The sequence below is a fragment of the Lethenteron reissneri genome, chromosome 20 (genome assembly GCF_015708825.2).
Source record: "Lethenteron reissneri isolate LAM-NWPU_2019-01 chromosome 20, ASM1570882v1, whole genome shotgun sequence".
NCBI lineage: Eukaryota > Metazoa > Chordata > Hyperoartia > Petromyzontiformes > Petromyzontidae > Lethenteron > Lethenteron reissneri.
The window spans coordinates 2,362,740-2,389,382 of NC_083798.1; the positions used below are offsets into that span (position 1 = coordinate 2,362,740).

The 26,643-nt window shown below is 42.5% G+C and overlaps 1 protein-coding gene across 2 annotated transcripts in view; it reads left to right on the forward strand.

The window, feature by feature from the left end:
- Positions 1–26,643, forward strand: part of LOC133344587 (receptor tyrosine-protein kinase erbB-4-like) — a 257,044-nt gene that overhangs the window by 204,717 nt on the left and 25,684 nt on the right. For both annotated transcript variants that reach the window (XM_061554583.1, XM_061554585.1), the window contains exons 21-24: positions 13,301–13,456; positions 17,067–17,142; positions 20,882–21,028; positions 26,149–26,246. In XM_061554583.1, coding sequence (XP_061410567.1) covers positions 13,301–13,456; positions 17,067–17,142; positions 20,882–21,028; positions 26,149–26,246 — 477 coding nt within the window. The remainder of the gene's footprint in view (positions 1–13,300; positions 13,457–17,066; positions 17,143–20,881; positions 21,029–26,148; positions 26,247–26,643) is intronic.

A 26,643-nucleotide genomic window follows, 5' to 3' on the forward strand; every position in this document is an offset into this window, starting at 1 on the left:
AATATTTCAATGCCAACATCACAATGAGCGGCTATGCATAATGCATCAGCAGAAGTCGGGCGACGAAGCCCGTATGTTAGCGCCGGATTTATGCAGACATCATAATCATTTTGACCACCGTGCTGGTGTTACTGTTTATGAATATTGACTTTGGGCTTAATTTTATGCAAAGGGCGAGGGGGGGCAGAATTACTGTGCGCCTGGCAGGTGTTAGCATGAGAGGGGAAGTGGAAACGATCACGCTTTGCATTCCCTGTTGCTTGCACCGCTCACCGATGTTCGCTGACCCTGACCCGCTGGTAATCAGCCAGCCTTGCCGCCCCCCATACTCCCATATGCCACGGTCAGATGCCGCACAGCTGCATGCGACAAGAAAATGTTGAGGGTAAATTTCAAATACGTGTGAAGATTATCATGATTTAATGGAAAGCGACACGTACTGCCTTAGTGTATGGTGTACGTTCATCACATTCTATAGTCTTTCCCAGTATGCAAGTCTGTCGATGATGAGAAAAAAGCCATCAATACAGAATAATAGTGCAGGCCAGGAAATCACATAGTTTCAAACAACACGCAACATTGTGTAAAAATCACAGATCCTCTGTGTCAAAACTATCAGAAATTCCTGCAGAGGATTGTGGTCATCTTGTCACCCTCTACATAACTCTGAGCAATTGTGACCCTACTCTTAGGTTTTGTCGGTAAAGTCACGTAGGTAAAAAATAAATAATAAATAGTAATAAATAATAGAAAAAATAATAGAAATAAAATAATAAATTACGACGTTTCGGAGGCAATACAAGCTTCCGTCTTCAGGTTCCACCTGAAGACGTGATTTATTATTTTATTTCTATTATTTTGTATTATTTATTTTGTTTTATTTATTTTTTACCTACGTGACTTTACCAGAAAAACCTAAGAGTGTGAATCCTTGCAGTCACGAAAGCTTCAAATCTAGAATCAATTGTAACCCTGACAGGAAGCGGGCTTTCCCAGTGTTGTATATATACAGTAGGGCAAGCGGCAGTGCCAGTGGGTTAGGACACAGCGCCTCTGAACCAGGTGACCATAGTTTGAGTCCTAACCACAGCTCACATTAACTTCAAGCGATATTTGAACCTGTCCTATATCAAAATCGGATCCCCACATGAACCAACAAGCTGACCTCCAAGTTACTGGATTATAGACACGTCCTCAGTGACCACTAACATTATCCGCACCTCTTATTAGGACGGTTGGCCACGTACGGTGTGAAAGAAGTTCTACATAATCTTGATTTGAAACGTTCGTGACTGCAAGAATCCATACTGTTTGGTTCTTTCGGTCAAGTCACGTAGGTATAAATACAATATAAAGTTCTACATACATACATATCCAGAAACGTAAGTTTTCGAGGTCATACACGAATGCACTAACCACCCTCCCCAAAAGCTTTCCCTCCCAAAGCATGCATGTGCGTGCGCATGCAAACACATTTCTACATTAAAATAAAAAAAAATAGTTGAGTGTGTGTCCACATCCAACAGGGCGTTTGATGTGCCCCAAATAGTCCCAACGTTTACGACTTGGAGGTGAGATGAGAAGTCAGGCCTCCTTCAGGCTTTGCTCCTTGCAGTGACGTCACCGCCCTCCCCCCGCCCCCCAAAATACTGATCAATGAAATCCCACAGCTCATTGTGCAATGCCAAAAGCGGAAACCTCTCGGCATGTTGGCAACTCGGCTCTAGTTTCGCCAAAAACCTCACCCACATTGAGTCGTTTCGCAAGTGTGGAAGGGGTGGCGAGCAGCGGTAAGTCGTCCACCAATTGTGGAATCGTGCCTCATGGTCAAATGGGGATGATTTGTTTCCACAAAAATGCTGTCATTTCATAGAAACATGATGGAATGGCAGCCAAATATACAGAACTTCATAAACTGAGCTCCAACTTATATTTTGTCAACATATGCATCGGTTAACGACGACTGAATCTGCAGCTAATATGTGTCGTGCAAGCAATTTGGAATTATGGCACTGAGGTTAAATGTAAAATGTCCTTTACTTTTCGTCTCCTTGTGATAATTGCCAAATTGATGTACAAAAGGGACAACTGTAAGATGCCATATGGTACACATCATTAATTTTTAATTTACACTAATGCCAAAAATACTTTTTTCCACATATATAATTATGAGCTGGTAATATATTGGCTACTTTGTTTCGTAGTTTAAACCTTATGTTGTGCATACATTATAAGAGACAAGTTCATTGGCAAGAAAGTTTGATTAATTGTGTTCACTTTGTATTTTATTAAAATGTAGATTTTGTTGCTTGGGGCTGGAAAATAATCATTTGATATTATGACACTTTCCTCGGAAATGAAATCCATCAGGCATTGAAACATGAATTTTAGCGTAATGCTCTTCTGGAAACTGAGGATGCTGTAAGAGTCAGGACACTGGACTTGCAATCCAGGAGGCACCAGTTGTATCTCCTGGAGTGGGCAGTTGAAACAATGGGGCAAGTTTCAAACCCCCCCTCCCCAACTCTGTCCACCCAGAAGTATAAATATGTGCATCACAGTTAGACGATCGATAGTTTAGTGGGTTCTCCCAGCTGTTCCAGGATGTTCTGGCCCGTGCGGAAGAGTAGGCCCTTTTGCCAGTAGTGGCATGAGCAAGACATATCAGCCCCGCACCTTTTACTCGTTCGAAAATCACATGGGCCAGCGTGAACCGTGTAGGCCAGGGGTCGGCAACCTACGGCTCCGGAGCCGCATGCGGCTCTTTACGGGCTGCTTCTTGACGATATGTACGTATGTACAGTATGTACTCAGATGCATTGCGGCTCTTGAAATACTGAATTTTGTACCGAATTGGAAAGAAATGGCTCTTCTTGTTATTTTGGTTGCCGACCCCCGGTGTAGGCGGAGCCGTTTGCTTTCATTGTGTTGTCTGTTGCCCCTTGCAGGTCTCAATGCCGACCCTGAATCAATCGCTTTGAACTCTTGTCACTCGAGGGATTGTCGAAGGATTGCACGTTAAGCAACTACAATGATCTCATCTAATCTGTTGAGGGCATTGTTCCGTAGCCGCACAAAAATTGTCCCCTAATTAAGGTATTGGCACTTTATTTGGCGAGATCAACTCTGGGAGACCTCAATATTGACAGTGGAAGAGAAACGATGTTTTATCTGTTCCCATGGTAGCTGCTTCTTGGAGATTACAGTGAAGGCCATAAGCTGGACAGTGGAATAAATTCCATACCAATTTGGTGCTCTTATCTATGTATACCATACACTGAGAATGTTTTTTTTCTGAGAGATAATCTCATTGTATTGAATACAATTCGGATTGTCTGCATAAAAAGGATGTCCCTTGTTACACCGAGATGGAATTTGATACCCGCTGTTACAACAGACTGTATCGCTGCTTTCTTATTAGAACATCACAACCACGAATTGATAACTGGGCAGTCAGAGAAGTGAATGCCTTATAGAGATATATTGAGCTGATAGATACAGAAGGAAATTCGTGGGGGGGGGATTTTTTTCAAAGCAATCTATGTAGTATTCGACCGAGTGCTTGAACTCAAACATTTATTCATTGGGGATTCTGTCAGTGGTTGTCCTCTAGAAGGGATGATCCACATCATGAGAATTACATTTCCATCACTGGGTGGAGTGTGTCAATAGGAATGAGCACTGTGCGATTTTTGACCGTAGAAATAATGTTATTGTATTTATACAATGCAGACTTACATTCATAAGAAAACACATGGAAGTACAAATTGTAAGGTTAAGTGGGGCATTTAAATAAATGAGGTTCTTATTTAATGCATTTAGTTTTTTTCCCTGAACTAAGGAAGCAAACGCTTGCGCTGGAAATATAGAAAAGTTAACTTCTAGTTATTGATCATCTCTATAATAAAATTGGAAAGGTTCTTAATTGCTGATTAATGTTCTATGCTGGGACTAAAAATGGTTTGATTGGTCTAAAAAAATCATAACAGGGTTACGTGTGGAATGAAAGTGAATAAGATGCATTGTGAAATAGCATGTGAACTATTTTGACATGTTAATGCCATTTCTATAAAACAGTAGCAAATAATCAAATAATTTTAATGAGTATACATATAATCCTTTAAATTAGGTCTTTATCCAAATGCTCACTTAATTAATGCAGTTAACAAATGTCAGAGAGAGACCAATTCATTACCTCTTTGGCAAGGGAAACACAACGGGTACCCAAAGTTTCGTGCACGATTCGGATCGGACCAAAATCTGAGGAGATTCAAATACAATCCAATTCCAAATTGATACGATCCATTGAACTAACGGATGACGTCGGTGGCATGCCTCACGATGGGAGCGGTTTCTGGTTTTGCTCGTGGTGAAGTTCTTGCAAAACCCATTCCACAACACACATTCCATGCAGTTTGTGAGTACCAGGGGCAATGTTTGGGTCACCAATCCGCTCACCAAAGAGCAGCCATTCAAAAGTTATTTGTGAGATGCAGGGACTCCAAACAGAGCCATCATCTACCAATGTTTTTTTTTTATGAGGTCAAAAAGGCAAAAGTGTAGCCATGTAATCTTTTTTACTCATGCCACTGCGGTTAGAAGGGCCTCCACTGAAGGGAGCTTTGGAGAGACTCTCCACAGGGTATTTGGCTTACTCTTCCACGATGAACAGATGTCTTGACTAACTGTGGTTTACCCGATTATACTGATTCGTGGACGGAGGCGGGGGCCAGGGACAGATCACATGAAGTGTCTGGGAGGTTGATCAGACGTCCTCTGGGTTGCAAGTCGAAAGTGCTAACCGGTTCACTGCGATAGCTTCCAAAAGGTTTTTATTCGCAACAAGAAATCACGAGTTGAGCTCATCTAGATACCGAAAATGTCTGTTAATGGTCGACATGTGACCATGTTAGTTTTAGAGGTGAAATTCATAGCTTGTGAGATTGTTAAATATAAAACACTATTTTACATATTGAATGTTTAAAAGTAATGTTGTTGCAAAGTACGTAATTTATACTTCAACTATCCAGGCGGCCTCTTTTGCCATCTTTAAAGTAATTTACAAGCATTAAACTGTTCATGTATATTTTTGCTCTAAACGGTTATCAGCACAAACCAAAGTGATGTTTTCATGTGATATTTAATGAGGCTGATAACACTAAAAATTAATGGATTATGAGGAAAATACTATATTGCTTCATTTGAAATTTAATTTAGCTTAACTGTTTGAAAATAAAAGTTGCATATCTGTTTATTACTCTGATATCATTTTTGCAATCTCAGCATTTTGGTTGGCGACACAAACAAAATATGCACACAAAACGCATATATATGTGTCCACAGGGATGTATTTGTAAAAAAAGATCATTAGTAAAATATAAATATCCGTATTGCAAATGCATTGTTCTCGCTGACACTTTTTCATAATTCGCAATGCAGAATAACATGTGTCTGTAACATTCTCGTTAGTATTTTGTTCACGAGGCTACAGCATATCACTTTTAGGCTGATGTAATCCATACTATTTGTTAAGGAAACTATTATAATCCTACAAGTTAAATTAATGGATAAGAAAGAACAAAAAAAAAGTTATAATCCCTGAAACAATAACAAGCAGCTTTATTGCCTGTGGCAAAAATATTAGGATTGCCCAAAAGTGCTAAATATTTGATGCCATATAACGCGAAATAGCCGGGCGCACGCCTGTGACCCAGTACTGTGGGTCACACCAAGTTCGTGAAGCTTCCTTCCCATGGGCGTGGAGGTGTCACACTGACTCGCTTGGAGAAGGCACTACAGTGAGTGGGGTGATAGCCACTTGTTTCCATCTGTACAGGGATTAGAGTGTTGCCCCCCTCACTCAACGTGGGTTTTTACCGGGTGTTCCGGCTTCCTCCCCACTTGTATAAACGCCCATCATTAATTGGCTGAAAACATCTTTAAATCAGCAGCCCAATGATGGACCCTCGTGAAAGAGCCATATGACTCAGCGCGGCTCTCTTTGATAAATTATGAAATTACTATTTTATATCATTTGGTGCAAAAGCCGTCTTGTGAAATAAGACATCAATTCGGCTTTTCTCTGCGTACAATTGTCTGCCACTCACGAAACACCATTTAGAAGGAACTGGCCAAACATCCTGTTGCATGACCCTCTTGAGACTCGCTGATGCTTTCCTGAATATATAAATGACATTGATATACTTTTGAACGGACATTTGTAAGAGTCTTCGACGATCAACTCGCTATATTGAAAACCCGGTTTAATCACACGTGGCTGCCATGATTCAAACTCGGCATGTCAAAGTTGTCAGCTCAGTGCTCTGACATGGACATTACTCCACTGGGCCATCTCAATATTTTAATGTTTTGCTTTGGCACGTTTAACATAAAACCAAAATATGGAACGGAGAAAAACATTCTTAGCAGTTGTTACAGTCAGAAAATGTATATAAACTCTGTGTGGTTAAAACTTGACCTATGTAATCTTGCTTAATGGACATTGCATTATACAATTCACATGAGTCGCTAAGATATAATAATGGCCAATTCACTAAACTAGCTATTGTATTACATCTTCCATTACAAGTTTGTCTCCAATTTGTTTGAAAAAAAAACTGTTTCCCTGGCCTCTCATGTTTGGACAGCACGGCAGATTGATGTAGATTTGTGGCTGTATTTGGACGATGATTAAATCGCGAAAACTGTATAGAAAATAAACTTTCATCTTTATTTTCTGCTTTTACCAACACTAACATTACTTGACATCTCAAGGCAGGAGACGTGCCCTCGTCGTGGAGAGTTCTGTGCTCAGCCACAAACTACACAAAACCCACAAAGCGTAAAGTACCCAAAACTAAACACTCAGTTCCGAAGGAAGTGCACTTGCACTGGTAGCGTTGTCCCAGTCTTAACAAAAGACCAATGTCACGAGAAAGGCACGATGTTTCATGGACAATGTGCACAATCATTGATCCCACACCGTTAGAACATCCAGTCTCATACGACCTTTCACAAGCGAAAGAAAATCTGGAGAACATTAAAGTGGGAAGGGAAATGATAGAAGCAACGCAGGAATATGAATGCACATGGTGCTCGCAAATTTACATTCGCACGCACTTGAAGTGACAATATTTACCGACTGAGAGATTAAGATGAGTGTTAAATGGTACAGATGTTGTGACATTTAGTTTCACAATTCATATACAAACGCTTGTCTGTATTCCAACACAAACTCCGTTTTTCTGGGGTAAACAGGGGTGATGGACACCCCGGTTCCAAGTAGCCAGGGTCCCAACTGGGGATTCACTCCTTTATCTGGGAGGCGTGACCACAGATAAACCCAAATCATTGAAAGAATGTGCGGAATAACTCCGTTTTTCCGTGGTCCCGACACTTGATATTTGGGTTCGAGTTGGGGTTGGTTGACAAAAAATTCACCGCATACGGAGTGGTCAGCAAGGTCTGTCCACTCACCTTACCCCGGATAGTCTGCAATAATATAATTGGAAATATTTGCCGAACAACTCCATTTATCCGTAGTCCCAACCCAGGATAATTGGAAGTATTTGGCAAATAACTCAGTTTAGCTGTGGTCTGGATCATGAATATTTGGAAGGCCACATCCCCTGGATATCTTTAATAGACAACCGGATTTTGATGACCCCGGATAAATGGTTTTACGGATAATTAGGTCACGGATAAACGGAGTTTTATATTCCGATGTAGTCTCCCATGAACTCATGAGGCACCACAAATGATACGATGATAGCTGGTTCTCTGGAATTTAATGCTAATGCATTATTTCTATAAAACTAAGGTAATATTTATATATATATATATTTAATATGTTTCAGTTATTCATACGGTACTTTTGAAGCCTTTGCAGGATGGGTGATGCTGTATTGATGTCACTGGAATAAAACGACACGGTACAGCAGTGAGAGTGAATAAAAAGAGAGTCTGATTCTGCATAAAATAGTTCCAACTTGTGCTTTGTGGCTGTCTGGAGCGACCATTTCAGTCACCCTTAAAAGCACCAAGTGGTATTATTTTGTTGTTGCTTACGTTGAACCCAAGACACACACGTGCCACTTTGTATATTTGTATATGTGCTGTGTGGCTCCGCGATGTGTATTTTGGGTTGTAACCAGGGGCGGTTTCTTCATTAGGGCGATTGGGCGACGCACCACCAATGTCATTCAACCACAGAGTCACGCTAGCCGTCACTGTGCCTCTGGATATAGTCCAATCAGCGTCATGTCACGTTCTGTGGAGTACCGCCTCTTTTTGGGCGATTTCACTCCGGCTGAGAATCGCCCCGAGTGGCCCCATAGACTTACATTCAAAGATGTTTTTTTCGACCGGGGGGCGCTGCAATGCATTCTCTATGGCTTCCGGGAGGGCTCGCCCTAACGTGCTCACGTCATCATACGTAAGCACGTTTCATCCAACAATATAATTTGTTGCCACCTAGTGGAATCTTTAATAAAAGAAACTTGAGTGGATTGTATTAATAGTGAGTATAGAAACAAACAAGATGTATTGTAAGAGTCACTTTATTTTTCATTAATATTAAAGAAGTGAAGTTGCCTTTACATGCTTAAGCTGTTAATTTATCCATTGCATGGGTGGACCTTATCCTTATCAATCATCCAGACATTTGCCCCCCTTGAGAGATTTTGCAGGAGCCGCCACTGGTTGTAACGATTGCCCGACATTTCGCTCCGCATGCTTGGGAGGATGAATCCGGTTTTCGGAGCTCAACGTCGAACGTTGTGACAAACGACGTGTCGCTGTACATCCTGGAAAGACATCGGAGAGTCGCAGACGCAACGTGGCAATGTGGCTACGATACGTTCACGAATCGTTGTTACGGACAAAGTGAAAGACAATTCGGTTTCGAGAATGCTAATGAAGACATTTAAGTTCACGATTTCAGTTTGAATTCATATTTAAACGTGTTACGTACATTTTCAAAAATATGAGATTGGATTGAAGACAATTACGCGCGTGCATTTGTTTATATGCCGCATCAAAAATATGAAAGCATTGACAATAAATGTTGCATCAATTCAACACTACACAGGCAATAGCCACAGCACTCAACATCACTGTGCAGCATTTCACTTGTAATATTCTCTGCTTTTCTGCATTGGACGCATGAGAAAAAAAAACACGAAATATTCCTAATTTATTAACGGCACGTATGATTATTTTTAAATGACGAATTAATGACACGTTTCCAGATACAAGTTTATCAAAATTATAATGGAAGTGCTAATAATTATGCTTCCAGTGGTAGAAGGGATGGAATTAATATGTTTGCAAGAACAAAGTGGGACCTTGGCCAAGGGAGAGGATGGATGGACGAATGCATAAGAAGTCTTCTTCTAATTGGCTCTTCTGGGCCCTTACGGAGAATTCAATGTATTCGTACATCAAGCTTGAAGGGATACGGTGATCTAATTGTACGCACGGTACAAAACAAACTGCAAGTATTAAACCTCAGGCTTGAATACATGACAGGTTCCTGCAGGAAATGCGTGCAGCACACAATGTGGTGCAGGGGGGAGGAGGAGGAGGGAGTGCTTTACAATCCTGGCGTGACCATGAGTCACGCCGACTAGAGCTCAGTCAGGCCCTCTGCCCTCTCTCTCTCTACACTGAAGAATGACCATTGCCCTAAACATCAACCTGCTGTATAGTTTTCCATTATAAACCAGACAAACTTGCTGAGTGTGTTTTTTTTATTTGACAATCACAAGATTGCGAGTTCGTATTCCTTTGCTGCATTGCCTCGGTCAGACGCCGTTCTACGACCGATAAAAAAACAATCTTTACTGCGTTGGCACATCATCGGTACTGGTGCTGTGGAGAAATTGGCCCTACCATAGGAATGTGGAATTCTTACCACTGACTCAAGCTCGCCAACGTGGATGAACACAGCCCTGCACTTTTTTAAAGCGTTTTTTCTATGCACGGCATAAATGGTTTGCCTCTGTGTGTATTTTATATGTGACAACTACATCTAAATAACATTAATGTCACTGAAGTAGGCAGCCAGACGCGAGGGAGGTTTACGAAATAAAATCATTTGCAATGGAGACGATGCAGGCAATGAAATCATTATCATCATCGTGATTTCAAATAAAAACAAAGCTCGTTTGTCAGCAGTACGTGTGGATGCGTGCCTGTGTGGCATCTTCAGTGTAATCTCTCTGTAGATCTATAAAATAAGTTCCCTGGAGATGTCAAGGGGGGAAGGGATGTTTTACAGAAGGCTGAGTTTGGCTGTGGTGCTGGATATCAATCAGATGAAATATGTGACATTCATGCCCCTTGTACTCATCCCATGTGTGCTAAGTCTCACCTTGCCGTGCAGTGTCCTTGCTGCACGTGTGACAGATTTACGTAATTAGTCTTAGGCAGATGCCATTTATTATGATGTTCTTACAGCTAAATCTTGCAACTAGGAGAAAGATTTGCGTGGATTTTGTGTGTACACACACGTATATAAATGTGCTGTATTGTGTGAGTGTGTGACCACATGCAGTGAACCTATACCACTCTGTGGGTAGTCAACAGTGGATGTTCTATCGAGAGCCATTCTCACCATAGCAGCAGGAAAATTCTTCCATTCCTGGGGCTGAGCATGAGAATGATACCTGCCCACCCTTCAACCTCGACAGGGGATAACTGACTGCTGCGACTAATTGAATGAGTAAAAAGGTGATGTTGAATAAATAATTGCTCCCTAATTGTTAGCGCATGAATAGGTCAGAAAATATAGCCAAGGTCAAGTTGAAGTCTTTATTTTCGAGTGAGTGTGAGATGATGTTTACTGTTGCAAGGCCTGAGCCAGTGATGAAAAATTTGTCTGCATTTCTACGAATCATATTCTGGAAATTACCAATCAATTTCTATTGCCATTGCACCTAGGCAGGGGAGACGATGACAAAAGACTCCGTGGAAATCGATGCGCTCGGTATAAATTAATGCAGTCAGCTAAGCCCTCGCACAAAGAGGCCTAAATAAGTTTTACAAATATTTAAAAATAACCATTTAGAAAAAGAGAAGAGCCTCGTTATATTACTTAATAAAGTACCAACATAAATATTAAGATGGGGTTGGACAGGGGGATAGTGATGACTTAGGCGAGGCCTTCATCCAGCAGTGGATAGATCACGGCTTATGACGATGGCTGGAGCCTGTGTTCACATAGACCAGCCACTACTGACTTCCATAAAAGTTGGGACTTTATCACCCGACACACCAGTGGGCTGAAGTCGTAACTAATCGGCGCGTTGTTTACTTGACAAACCTTACTGGCACCACCAAGTTGTTTTTTGCTCCTAAGATATTTCTTTTGTTAGGACATGTGCATTGAAAGCCCGCGAAATGTAAACACGATAGAAGATGAGTAATAACCAAGAGTAGGTGGCTTAAAACATTACGGTTTTCTGAATGTTTGAAACTTCATTTCTCCTCCATGTGGATTACGACGGCGTTCGTAATTAAATGCAAAATTTTCATGAGCGTTTTGCTCTTGGCTTTCAATTGTTTAACAATTGAGACCAATCGTTTCATCAATTTTCTTGTTTAAATTACATGCCCTTCTTGCCGCTGGCCTTGCATTCGCTTCAATTACCTGAAGGTTGTTTCTATGTCATCTCGTGAAGGGGGGGGGGGGGGGAATTGCTCCGCAGGTTAAACTTGGCCACTCGAGAGCTGTTTGTATGACAGTTAAATTGGCAATAAATTGTGGTGCCTCATACATACGGCGGCGAATGTGCAATATTTGTGTCACCTACACAGGTTAAAGTGTTGCATTTGACACGAATCCAATTTATTCATTGTCAAAATTAAGTAGCAACTGTCCTTTATTGACATTTTTAACATTATTGAAATGGCTCCATTCGAGCATCCCAGAGATGGTAGGCGCTTAACATTAAGGAGCAAAAAATACCACTTCATCGACCCAATATAGCAGCACGGACGAGAATCTGGAATGGAAACGACTGCCGCTGCTTTAGAATTTGGGATGCACATTTGTAAGCGAGGTTTTGCCACATGATGATTGCCTACAGCTCCATCGGTCACATGATTCTAAATCTTGAGAGGAATCGTTTGAGAAGCAGATCTGTAGGGGAGGACCGATACATGCATCCTTGCATCTATTAATATAATCCACGAAGCTCACAGTACAAGCGTGTATTATTCAATGACATATATTTTGTATTACTCTCTGTAAGATACTGACACATTGTCGTGACTAATATTCAATCACCTGTTGAGAATAAAGTGAGGGCAGAAGACATCAATGGGATATCTATAAAGTGATCACCTGAATCTTGACTTAAAGCTTTCGTGACTGCAGGAATGCATATTCTTTGGGTCTTTCGGTAAAGCCACGTAGATTGAAAAAAAATAACAAAATCACGACGTTTCGATCGCAACACAAGCAATCGTCATCAGGTGAAAAAGAGGGGGTTATTCGCAATCATCATCATCTGATGACGATTCACTTGTGTTGTGATCGAAACGTCGTGATATTGTTATTATTTTATTTTTATAATGTTTTCTATACGCGTGGACTTTACCGAAAGACCCAAAGAATATGATCACCTGAAATTGATAAATAAATAATACGAAAGGTGCAATGAGGTTATACTCCTTTTGGTTTAGCAACATCCTCATACATCACACCTAGGCGCGTGCTCCTCCGATGAGCATCGTTGGCTCCGTGCGGTGCGACAGAAGTTCAACATACACACACACACAAGGACATTGTGCGATTGGAACAATGAGTGATGAGGGAGAACAGGAGAATCGGAGCACAGAGTGGCAGGGAATGGCGGCAGTGGTGGCGGGTGAAGGACAAATTGGTAAGCGGGTGGGGGCTAGAGTTGCCACTTACAAGGTAGAAAAACACCGGGACATCATATGAAGGATATCTCACAATACTATGAGGAGGATATTATTACACGTGAGTACATCTTGAGTGTTGTATTATTATGCAACTGACAAAAACCGGGACTCTTAATGCCCTGGGAAGACGTACAGAATTTCCAGGGACAGATACCTCAAAACGAGGACTGATCCTGGGGAAAACCAGGAATATGAAAACTATAAGAATATGAAAACCAGGAATAGGAGGTAGCTTGTGTTTTGAACGTCCAAAATCAAACAATGCCATTGACCCACGTGAACGACCATCAGGATGCGACGATGACCACTGGCCAACAGGGCCTCCGCCTAACCAGCAGGCCGCCACCCTCTGTGTGTGCCCCCTCGGCAGGGCATGATGTACCTGGAGGAGCACCGCTTGGTGCACCGTGACCTCGCCGCTCGGAACGTGTTGGTGAAGACTCCGCAGCACGTGAAGATCACAGACTTTGGGCTGGCGCGTCTGCTGGACGTGAACGAGGTGGAGTACCATGCCGACGGTGGCAAGGTACGTGATGGACCGTCTGAACACTGGGTGTGGTGGGTACTGGCCTGCAAGATATAGTGGCTTGGAGGCAGGGGTCCGTGGACTACACAGAGATGGAGCCATCAGGCTTGAGGCACGCCTGAATGGAAATGCGTCTCTGTGAATAAGCAGCACATCAAGTAAATGTAGGTTTAATTTGCTTCCTACCTTCCATTTTCTCAACAAATTTGGACATTTAAATATGACCATTATTATTTGGCAGTTATTTTAACGCAGGTTTTTAGGTTCTGGTCTGGAAAATGGATTCAGGGACTTAATTTCATCGTAGTAGCGAGAAACACACCACTACTCGACTGATATATGCGTGGAAGAACACTTTAGTGGAAAAGCGGAACAAACTTTACAATTATGTCTTGCACAAATCCGCGTGAGACGATACGCATCTCCTGCTAACAGCCCTGCACCGGTGGTGAAAATTCCACATTCCTGTGCCAGGGATCATTCTATCCATTGGACAACCCCCGTGTACTTTCCAAAGGATAGTACTTTTTATGAAAAAAAAATAGTATTCTAATCACACTGTCGCCTGGCCACATCAACATTTTCACAACATTACTCTGAAATATTTGGTAGACGCCTTGACTTTGATTGTTGATAATTGTGTAATAATTCCTATGACCTATTTCTGCATTCCATTGCTAATTGTCTCCCGTTAAAAAATGTAAAAAGAAAATAATAAACATGAAGAACTGCTGGCACATGTGTTTTGATCAATACACACCAGGAATCCCATTCTGATTCGCACATCTATACATCATCTATACATCATCTATACATCATCTATACATCATCTATACATCATCTATACATCATCTATACATCCATACAAATGCCTCCATGAGAGTCAATGAGGTTGACTTCAGTGCTAATGAGGCATGCATGGGCAGTTGTATAAACACCGTCATGGGACATCACATGTGGAAGATGCCATCTCTTGCACTGACACACCTATAGACTCATTATAAAGCAGTTCACTAACCCAAAACTGATGCACAGATGGACTGTGCATATTGAACCTCGCGGAGAGGAATCGGGCACAAGACTGGCCCTGAATTAATTTGAAGAATTGTCTAAATCCCTTAAGTGCAGGTGATGGCTATGAAAATGACATTGTCATGGATGAAAGGAGTTAAACTTGGAGCTAATCAGTGTGCATGTGTATGTACGTGCTTGCTTGTTTCTGTATACGTGCATGTATTCATACAGTATGTGTTTGTGCGCACATTTGCCGAGGTGTGTGTGTGTGGGGAGCAGTAGTGTAGCGGTTAGCGCTCTGCGCTGTGAACCCAGCAGCCTCAGTTCGATTCCCGCTCACAGCCATCACCAGTGACGATTATCTGAACCGGTCCTAGGCCTCCCCTAGGTCGACTCAGCCTGAAATAGGTATCTGGGGCAGTGTGTAAACATCGCCACGAGGGAGACAAAGGCGGCCGTGCGTGGTGCTGGCCACCCACCCCCTCGTGTGCCATGCCAGCCTTAATAGGTGCTCGCTAACAGCACTTTCCCCAACGGTCTTTTAAGGTTACACAGGGGATCTTTGTCTGTTTTTGTTTCGTGTGTATTCGGGGGAAACATGCAACGTTGTGCTTAAAGAACTGCAATCTGAGGCACCTGGGTTGAATTCCTAACCATGCACGCTACAGTGACAAATGGCATCATTACCAGGCATGGCCTCCCCAAGGCCAACTTGGCCTGAAATTGGTATCTAGCGCAGCGTGTTAAGGACCAGCACTGGGAGGCGGGACGATGCGAGACGTCGTGCATCTCTTGCGGAGAGCCACAACCACACCAGGTGCTCCCCAACGTAGCCCTTTACACCGCTCGATTTGCTTAACAAGCTAATATGTCACTTTTATTCATTGCCACGTTGGCTTAGGGTGTGCATGCATATGTATGTACGTACACATACACATTTGTATTATAAGGAGATGCGGCGTGGTGTTCATCACATTGCATTTCTTGTGACTGTCGGTTCAGTTCCAAGTTGTGCACCCAAGGCCCATTTACATTCTGATTCCAAGGCTTCATTTACATTGTCACAAAGTGTCTACATCATCCAACTCATGTTTGCTGGTAATAATCCCAAATGGCTGCCCGGAGATCCATGGTGTAAACTCTACATTGCCATGGTGCGTGCCAGTGGTTATCAGCAACGGGACGAGCGCTCTTCATACCCCACAACCCATTGTGTTGACCCTGAAGCAACGAAGAGCTGAGTCAACCCTCAAATGGAATATTAACTCAGCCTTACAATTGGACGTCGAGCAATCTGTGGCATTGCACCACCCAGCCAGATTCGATTTGGTTGACTCGACTAAAACAGTAGTCAGAATCCACAATACTTTCGTGAATTTACTGCTGGATGTAGGCCTCCCCGCATTGTGTGTCGGTTGACCATACTTCACCGCCCTGGTCAATGCTCGTTGGCGATAGAGATGGGGGGGGGGGTAAAACTCACATCTCATGATACAAAATTACTAGCCACTGCGCCACCACTCCATGGAGTATATTGAGTTCATCACCGAATATTTTACAAACTTCACAGACAGGTACCATACTTTCGATTTAAAGCTTTCGTGACTGCAGGGATTCATCTTCTTGTTTCTTTCGGTAAAGTCACGTAGAAGGGAAGTAATAAAATAATAAAAATAAAACATAATAAAACAATTCTCACGACGTTTCGGCTACAACGCAAGCAGCCGTCTTCAGGTGAAGAATGAGACACTACCAAACTAGGAGCTTATATATAAGCTGCATTGGGGGTTGAAGAGCGCCTTAACAAAAAGAATGTGCATGTGAAGAGGAATTTAGCATATTCATGGAAAATGCGTAGGCGTTGGGCGGGGGGGTGTCAAAGTCATATTATGCCCATGCATTATGCAGGATCAGCAGCAACCAAGGGGGGTGCAGGGATTAGCAGTAACAAAGGGAAGGAATGTTAATGATATGTAGCTGCAGTTACTCAACAACCACGTAGAAAACTAAAGTATAAACTACATAAGTATAGTAAGTATACTGATGGTGCGATGCAGTTTATACTTTAGTTTTTTATGTAGTTTATACTTTAGTTTTCTACGTGGTTGTTGAGTAACTGCAGCTACATATCATTAACATTCCTTCCCTTTGTTACTGCTAATCCCTGCACCCCCCTTGGTTGCTGCTGATCCTGCATAATGCATGGGCATAATATGACTTTGACACCCCCCCGCCCAACGCCTACGCATTTTCCATGAATATGCTAAATTCCTCTTCACATGCACATTCTTTTTGTTAAGGCGCTCTTCAACCCCCAATGCAGCTTATATATAAGCTCCTAGTTTGGTAGTGTCTCATTCTTCACCTGAAGACGGCTGCTTGCGTTGTAGCCGAAACGTCGTGAGAATTGTTTTATTATGTTTTATTTTTATTATTTTATTACTTCCCTTCTACGTGACTTTACCGAAAGAAACAAGAAGAGGTACCATACTTTGAATGAATGTTCATGCTGTTATTATTATGTACGTGGTTGTATTAGGACCGATGGCTTTGGAAATGATTCCACTAACGCATCGAATATTGTTGTGTTCTCTAGATGCCCATCAAATGGCTCGCCCTGGAGTCGATACAATACCGGACCTTTACCCATCAAAGCGATGTCTGGAGCTACGGTGAGTGTGGTGGAGCTACGGTGAGTGTGGTGGAGCTACGGTGAGTGTGGTGGAGCTACGGTGAGTGTGGTGGAGCTACGGTGAGTGTCGTGGAGCTACGGTGAGTGTGGTGGAGCTACGGTGAGTGTGGTGGAGCTACGGTGAGTGTCGTGGAGCTACGGTGAGTGTGGTGGAGCTACGGTGAGTGTGGTGGAGCTACGGTGAGTGTCGTGGAGCTACGGTGAGTGTGGTGGAGCTACGGTGAGTGTGGTGGAGCTACGGTGAGTGTGGTGGAGCTACGGTGAGTGTGGTGGAGCTACGGTGAGTGTGGTGGAGCTACGGTGAGTGTGGTGGAGCTACGGTGAGTGTGGTGGAGCTACGGTGAGTGTGGTGGAGCTACGGTGAGTGTGGTGGAGCTACGGTGAGTGTGGTGGAGCCACGGTGAGTGTGGTGGAGCCACGGTGAGTGTGGTGCAGCTACGGTGAGTGTGGTGGAGCTACGGTGAGTGTGGTGGAGCTACGGTGAGTGTGGTGGAGCTGCGGTGAGTGTGGTGGAGCTGCGGTGAGTGTGGTGGAGCTGCGGTGAGTGTGGTGGAGGTACGGTGAGTGTGGTGGAGGTATGGTGAGTGTGGTGGAGCTACGGTGAGTGTGGTGGAGCTGCGGTGAGTGTGGTAGATCTGCGGTGAGTGTGGTAGAGCTGCGGTGAGTGTGGTGGAGCTACGTATGAGTTGTTAGCAGTGGCTTCTTACCAACATTCAGATGCAGTTACATTTAAACACTCTACACACACAAATTGTACCAACTGTATTCTAACAAGCAGCTTTTACAACATATTTTGCGATACTCATTGGCAGTATTAATTCTTAAATATTAACAATACTCAGTCACTCTTTGGCAGTTGATGTATGGTGCAGTCGTATTCTGTGACGATAAATGTCTTCTACTCCAGGCCAACGTGTGAGTTAAACTCTTAAATTCATGGTATCACCTGGTCATGTTCCTTTCAGTACTACATTGAGCAATCGGTACATTGAAATTATATTCAAAACATGGTTGGAAAATACAATATTACATAGCTTTTCAAGCATTAAATGTACGATTTCTTCATCAATGCAGCATATCAGTTCAGGAATAGCCTTACTTTTTTAATTGTATGTGGTCATTGACATTTTACCATTCCTTGATGACAATTTACTGTTCACATTACATCTGAATATGAAACTGTTATTTTTTTTAAAAGCTTCCTTATCGAATCTAAATGACCTCAGTATTACTTAATGTCACTCATTATTAGTATTCATCTCGGAACTTTTTGCAGGCATCAGACGTTTTAATACGGGGTATATATGGCACAATTCACTTGTTATGTGTAATTATAATGGATCACGATCCAACTGTGATGTACACATCATCTCAATGCAGCCACACCTTAAGATAATACTGGACATCTGTTTAAAAAAAGCTTTATAGCTCATCGGATTCCTCCAGCCTAAATAAGATTCTGATTCTGATGTACAGAGGTAGGGAACGACATGTGGTGCTTGGTGGGAGGGAATAGACAATGGCACAATACAGAGAGGAATGGTGGGGGGGGGGGGGAGTAACTACGTGGTGAGAAGGGCTCGTAGGCCACGAGGAAGGGGGACAAAAGGTCTTCAGCCTATGCTCAGACGGAGAAAAATAAGTTCCGAATGAAATGAGAGGAAGGGAATGGGAATTCCAAACGACGTTGGCAGCAGAGCGGAATGAGCGAATTTCCATTGAGCAGAGAGGATGGCTTAGGGATTCGACAAGAGGGCAAAGGGAAGGGAAAGGTAGGCAGAGTTTGACGGCAACAAATGGGCAGCTCACCTAGTCATAATGAAGGGTAATCCATCTATCTTAAATACGTGGAGGATTTGTGGAGATACTGAGAGCAATCTTATAATTGATCAGGAATTGGATCAGAAGCCAGTGGAGGGATTGCCGTCAAGGGGTCTCATGTTTAGGTACAGGTGCAAAGTCGGCTGCCAGTGACTCGTGTGGATCATCCGAAGTTTAGCTCTGAGAGATTTGAAAGCTGTAGAAGAAGATTGCAGTCATCCAGGCGGGATTTGGGCTGTAGAGAGAGAGAGAGAAAGCTCTGGATCAATGATAACTTTGGGGTTTTCAAGTGGACAGTGAGACCTGGGACTTTTTTATGATGATGATGATGAGAATTGACTTAGTTTTTGTAGAACATACAATTGCACAAAATATAAATTGATCCAACCGTCGATAACGCAGTGAATATTCCCCATGTCCATACTGGCAAAGGCCCTTCGTTTTGGAACAAAACACTACAGCAACCTATGGGTTGGATGATATAGTAATAACCATACATTGCCTCACCAAAAACATTTACCCACTGGCATATTTAGGGTACATGTTTTAAATACGGATCATCAAATTACATGGATGATGGGGATTGTTTAAATTACCTACTTGATCTTTCCAAACTGCAAGTTTCCATCATTCACTCACGAATAAAGATCCCCCATTCAGCCACGTAGACCACAGCTGTCGGTGGGCACCGATCAAATTCAGTGTGGCGCACAGGAGGGCAGCATGGCCAGCACAACGCCCAGACACTTTCGTCTCTTCATTGCTGATGTTCATATAGTGCATCACATACTCATTTAAGACTGAGTTGACCCAGTGGAGGCCCAGGAAGGTTCGGATACCGCTTGCCGTTGAGATTGTGCTTAGCCAAGCGTTGAAGTCAGACCGTCGGGGTCGTAGCGTAGTGCACAACCCACGGAACATCACATCCCGATGCACAACTGTGTGTCGATATGCACCCGGTGCATGTAGACAAAGATCCTCCGTAAACCCTTCACATTCTTTTGGGGCAAGTGCTGTTAGAATGTGAACATTTGCCATAAGTGAGTAAATTAGCACACCGATGATTTTTTAGACGTGTTAAAATATTCAACTTAGATTATCCCATTTGCAAGGGTGTCCAGGATGCCAATTGACACACACAGTAACCACGTAAGAACATTGACACAAACATTTAAAATCAACCAATAGCAGTGGTATTCAACCGACACTGCTGAAATTTTGTTGTTCTAGAGATCGGTGGTGATTCATCTAATCGTTTTACATACAGCCACGACAATTATCATCACTACCTCTGAAGTGCAGGGCTACTATTATTATTAAAATAATAATAATAATGTATTCCGCTTGTTTACCCAGAAAAACTTTACTGAATCTCAAGAGTCAATATTCTGGCGGATCCTGTCGAGTATACAGCAGTAGGGGGGAGGGCGATGTTGCAACTTACAAGTAATCCCAATTGAGCAATTTGCAGATAATCTCCAGCGTTTGCATGTTTGGCCAAACAATTGATGCCGTGCGTGTATTAGTGTGGGGCGCTGCGGTGGCAAGATGTTACATCCCTCGCCCGGTATACAGGAGCTTGTGGGTTCGATTCCGACCCTGACGCCTGCTGCTGTATATTTGGAGTTTGCATGTTCTTCCCGTGTTCGTGTGGATTTTTCTCCGGGTCCGCCGTTTTTTTTTCCGCATTGAGAATCGACGTGCGTTTAGAGCATTTGGCTGCTATAAATTCCCACGTGATAAGCCACTTCATTGAGCCATCAATTGTGGCCAGGTCGCTTATGAAACAGATCTGTATTGGTCAGTGGGCCTTACCCGGTAAAATAAAAAAACATTTGTTAAAATATATACACTTTTAGTTAAAATAGTTTCAAGCCATAGAAGCGGGTCCCTTGCAGGAGTGACCATCTGGGAGCTCATGACGTTTGGAGGCAAGCCTTATGAGGGCATCTCGGCAAGGGACATCCCGGAGCTGCTGGAGAAGGGGGAGCGCCTCCCCCAGCCACCCATCTCCACCATCGACGTCTACATGATCATGGTGAAATGTACGCATCTCACCTACCACTCGGTGATTCATAGCCACAAGTCATCCGAACACGACTTGGTGTCAGTCATCTGACTGGGTCGTGATGTTGCACAACACCTCAACACCCCCCCTGCCCACCCCGTTGGAAGGTCACATGTTCAACTCAAACATGTGACCTTTCAGTGACCATTGGAACGAGCACCACATTGTTGAAAATCGCGAGTGGTTATCCAGGCATATGGAATTTCACACCAATTTATGATGGAAACCAAAGTTAAGCACCGTCCAGAAATTGTTTGATCCTGAACACTTTTTACGCTCGTGAGTCAAAACTTCTGACAATGATGATGGAGAAGATTTCCCTGCAAATATCCTAAGCTCCATTGTTCGTGAATGTAAATTCCACCTTATGTATTAATGGCCTTGCATATGTTTGTTTATAAAATTGGAGGTAAGATATCATCACATATGGGAACTAAGATGGTGATTTGAATCTTAAACTTGAGCTGCGAAGCCAATAATATTGTCAGCAGCTAATTTAGCAAAACTGAAACGTTTTAAATGATTGCATTTAGTTTTCTTTCGTGGAATATTGGTTCCTTTCCCTTTCTCAAAAAACACGACCTCGTGTCATGATTATGCACGGGTGTGCGTCTCTTACTCTTGATCATCCATCGTTCCCTACTTTTGTAAATTAATATAAAAATATATATTTGTTGTATGTAGAAAAAAAACACGTTACTCAAATCCATGATGCTGTTTAGCTGAAAATAATCCACTGTTAATCGGCAATTTAACACCATGAGCAGATGTGCTTTGATTCTCAACATGCTCAAATGAAATTGGCGCTCACACTGAAATCTCAATAGCAATTAAGTGCAGGCGATAATCAAATGAATTAGATTGGATTGTGTTTATTTTATCTGATAGTATGGCACTGGCAGAACACTCGGTTCATATGTGCAAGATTATTATTTTAACTCCTAGTTCGGGGATCAACTCGGCCGATGGTATTTTGTGGAAAGTCAACGGTGATTATCACGTGAAATCGATGGCCTCTGTCATAATAATGTGGAATGTCCTCCGTTAGTTAAATTCCACCAAGAGAGATGGGCACCACTACATTCGTATTTGAGCAGGAAGTCGCTTTTTTCATTTTAGTTTAATCTTTTGCAACCAGACATTAGCGCACATTAATGTAATCTGTGTAATACATTCATGAATGATTACTTTAATTATGGTATGAAGAAGTAAATGGAAACTAACATTTTAATTATATTAAAAGTCTTATAGCTACTTAAAAACATATGGCCTTAAACACAGCTTGTGATAATACAACTCAAATGCAAACTTGTTTCTGAATATTATAAGCCTCATTAGAAATACACCGAGTCGCCGATGCAATTTAACAGTTAATTTATTCTTAATCTCATATGCTGCCTCATTTAATTAAGCATAAATACATTTTAATCCCTTCAGGGCTGGTACAGAGATATTTTGACAGAAGTTGGTCAGCACACAGACCCCATACCAAGATTTTTTATTGTAACTCATAAGCCACTGTGGTATTATTACCCATCTCATCCGATCAATGCACACTTAATATAGAAATATGTTCATGTTATTGCTACATTAAATGGCACAACAGTATATACACACATACCGTCGTCTTTAAAAAAAATCAGACTAACATCAGTGGTGAGTGATATTTGAACCGGTCATGGGCATCATGAATGTCGTTTACTTACCCAGATGAGAGTCCTTTGAGACGAATAATCTCCTCCTTAAGGGAGGTCGAGAGAACCATAATGATGACGCTCTTTTTTAATTCCTTACATCATTTACTGGGGCAGCAACGGGAATTAAACTATTGACTCCATACATTGACCATCTGATTATCCAAATGGCTATCCTAGGAGTAATTACTGGTTTAATGTCTGCATCGCAGTTTGAAAATGTCTTCGGTAAACGTAACGACAAAGACCTCTTGGTAAATGAATTCTGAACTGCTCTCAGACGGGCTGCAGTGGTCGAGGTCAGGGGTCAGCCACCTGCGGCTCCGGAGCGGCGTCACGGTGGCTCTTTAAGGACTTCTGCTTCGTGACGTCGTCGTTTATGAAGGACCTGCCACCGTCTCGTATACACGTCCATTGCCACTCTTGACATTTTGAGGGGTTTTATCTTCTTGTTATTTTGGTTTGCCGACCCCTGGTCTAAAATGAGGCTCATAGACTAGTTTAGAGAGTACAATTACCATGAAATGTATACAATTAGAACATCGTGATGCCTTTATTATTGCCAGAAATGGGAAAAGCCTCTTCATTTTTCATCAAATGAGAACTTATTTGTGGAAAGTCAAAAGTGGTTGTTTCGTGGATGTTTTCACCACAGGCTCAGAGCTGCCAATGGTAATGGGCACCACACAAATGGTTTGTTTGAGTAGGGAGACACTTCTTTTTTATTGAACAGACGCCTCATGGGAACTTATTTTCAAAGTAACAGCATTGATCTATACATTAAGTGTCTTTCAATGGCCATAATCAGCATGCAATATATCAAATTCCACTCTACAGTGTCTCCTTATACCACTCTCTTCTACATCGCTGCAGCACTCGGCTTCTTACTTTCATTAACCTCTGCAGTCGCGTTACAAAAGGGTAATCAGTTGGAACTGAAATTAGCTTACCTTCATAAGAGAGTGAAAATTTAGAGCACTATTCGTTGGCCTGTTTTCTAGTCTCACAAAATGGCCACTTTCCACAATTCATTTTATATTGAAGATGTTCTTTCTCATACACAAATACTGATTTATATTTGTTTAAAAAAATGCTTCCTCAAATACTGCCTGTTAAAAAGAGGCTGATCACATACTCACACACTCCCATTGAGACACCCCTTCATAACCTCACTCAGTCAACACGCACTCACCCATTACCATCATGCCGTGAGTCACCGAAACCTCGACACCCTCACACGCTCACACGCCTACCCCCTCACCACAGCACTTGTCAAGGCATCACCCGTCCGCTGTCTCGTGCCCTCCTGCTCAACTGTTTAGGTCGCGCCGTGTCATTGTGGAAAAAGGAAGTGCCATGTTTGACAATGCTGATGACTACATTTTAAAAAGATTGGTATAATGCCACCCATTAGGGCACTCAAATGCGGGTGTTAAATGCACACATCAGCAAGACTGCAAAGAAGAGCTGAAAAACAGTATCTCTCTAGACATCTCTGACAATTTACAATATGCGCACGGGTAGCGTTGGGATTTGTAGCGTTGAGATTAATATTGTAAGAGCCATCGTGCACGACACGCTGCTGCATATTTTATTGCAAAAGTATAAAAAAATATATAATCTATTACATTTCATGGCTATTTTGAAAATAATGTCAAAGCACTTGTTCTTTTTATTGTCATATTTTTTTTAGTACAGATAACGAAATAGCAAAGTCTGACATTACAACCAATGCCACTTTATGGCTTTTCAGTCGCTGGGCCTCTACAAACAACGCGATGGATGATGAGGATGATGATGATGGTAGAATGATTAAATTTTATGCGATTTCCAGTCCCTTTATGAGTATGTTAATGTCCCCCTTGGTGCACACCGTTATTATAGCAAAGGGGTAATGCCCATTAAGAGAGTACTTTCTCTCCGAACAATATATCACGCCAAATATTACCCATAGCCGAAGGTAGACACTCATAGTGAAATTTCCAAGAGGGGGGAATGATCTTATCGACATGCACTGTGTCCTAAAAGTTGAACTGGGCAAGCATCACTCACTGAAATGAATCCATTAACAGATTCATGGCGAGGGCTTTAAATGTTTGGAATAGCGCCTATTGGATTTTTGTCCGTAGCATTCAGGATAAAACATGAGCAATGACGGGTCACTTCTCTTTGGGTCAATGTTGATCCATTGTAGGATCACAGATGTAAAACAGAAACATGACAGAGAATGTTATAGAAGAGGGAGGGTCATCGAGCGGTCTGCGGTCTTCCGGCAGTGTCGTGAGGTCACTCACGGATGCAGGCTGCCCGAGTGGATGTTTGGGAAGTCCGAGTGGGATGATTGTGTTCGCTACAAATGTATGCTTCGAATGTATTCAATTGTACGCGTTTATTTTCATTACTGTATTCCCACGATGCAAGTCATGCATAGCACTGCCCCGTAGCACGCACTGGAGATACACACCTTTGTTTCGTGATACGAGGAGCACAATAGTGCTTTTGCTTATGCTGTTTTATTTATATTTGTGCAGTGTACATCATGGGACCTCCTTTGCCAGTACCAACATATGAGAATAGGTTTTTCCCCTTTAATCTGGCAACAAAACACCAAACTGAAACCTTTTACAAGGAATAATGTATGCATTAACCACAATACTTGTGGTCAAAATGCAAACAAAAAACACACTCCGTCATCAGGTGGGAAAGCATGGTCTGCTGCTGATGCAGACTGTTTTAAAACAGTCTGCTGCAACAGCAGACCATGACGGACGCTTGTGTTGCGCCCGAAACGTCGTGATTTGTTTTATGTTTATACCTATGTGACTTTACCGAAAGTACCAAAGAGTATGGATTCCTGCAGTCACGAAAGCTTCAAATCAAGATAAAAACACATACTGTGATAATATATGCATTGTCTTTGAAACTGATTGGTCCCCACCAGAGACAACTTTCTTTTGAGCCTCGTCTCAAACGGTGTTAGCCCAGTGCAGTCTAGTCACACCAAGTACAGTAGCCTAGTTTGCAATAGCAATACATAACCTCACATAACCTTCAACCAATGTACACATTTGGACCCTGTTGTTCTGTATTATTAATAACCATACTCCTTTCCACATGACTGTAAGTGTCATTTCCCATTTCATCTGGATAAATAAAACACGCGTTTGTGTGCTTTGATAGCAACGTCATAATGATGGTTGTAGCAGTTGAATTAGTCTGTTCTCCTGAACATGAATGCACCGTGACCCAATCTGTCTGTTTTTGTGAACCCTAGGGGCTTCTTCAGTCGGGCTCTGTGTTGACAATTGGTGCTTGCCAGTCTGCGTCTCTATGAATACTTAATCCTGCCTGCCCGTGTCCCTCTCTCTCCCCGTGCGAATGCTGCCTCTCCGTGCCTGCTCAGGCTGGATGATTGACGCTGAGAGTCGGCCTCGCTTCAAGGAGCTCGCTGTGGAGTTCTCAAAGATGGCACGTGACCCGCAACGGTACCTGGTCATACAGGTGAGCAGTGACCTCGCCCGGCACAACATTCTGGCCTTCCGCCACCTGGAAATGCACGCGTAATATTCGGAATTACCACCGCGCTGGTTTGAGCAGTCGTGCTGTAAAGATCTACGTTGTGCTTTTCGGGTTGTTTTGACGCAACACGCAGCACAATGCGAATACGGATCGGAGAGCTGTTTTCTGTGTTTTAAATGTCTGTTGTTGAATAATTGCTGTATTATTTTATTATTTCCCTTCTACGTGACTTTACCGAAAGAACCAAGAAGATGAATCCTTGCAGTCACGAAAGCTTTAAATCGAAAAATGTATCGGTGGACCTAAGCGAGTACTTGTATGGAAAATTCCACATTCAAATGACAGGAATCAATAAAACATTTAAAGTTGTCAATTTCTA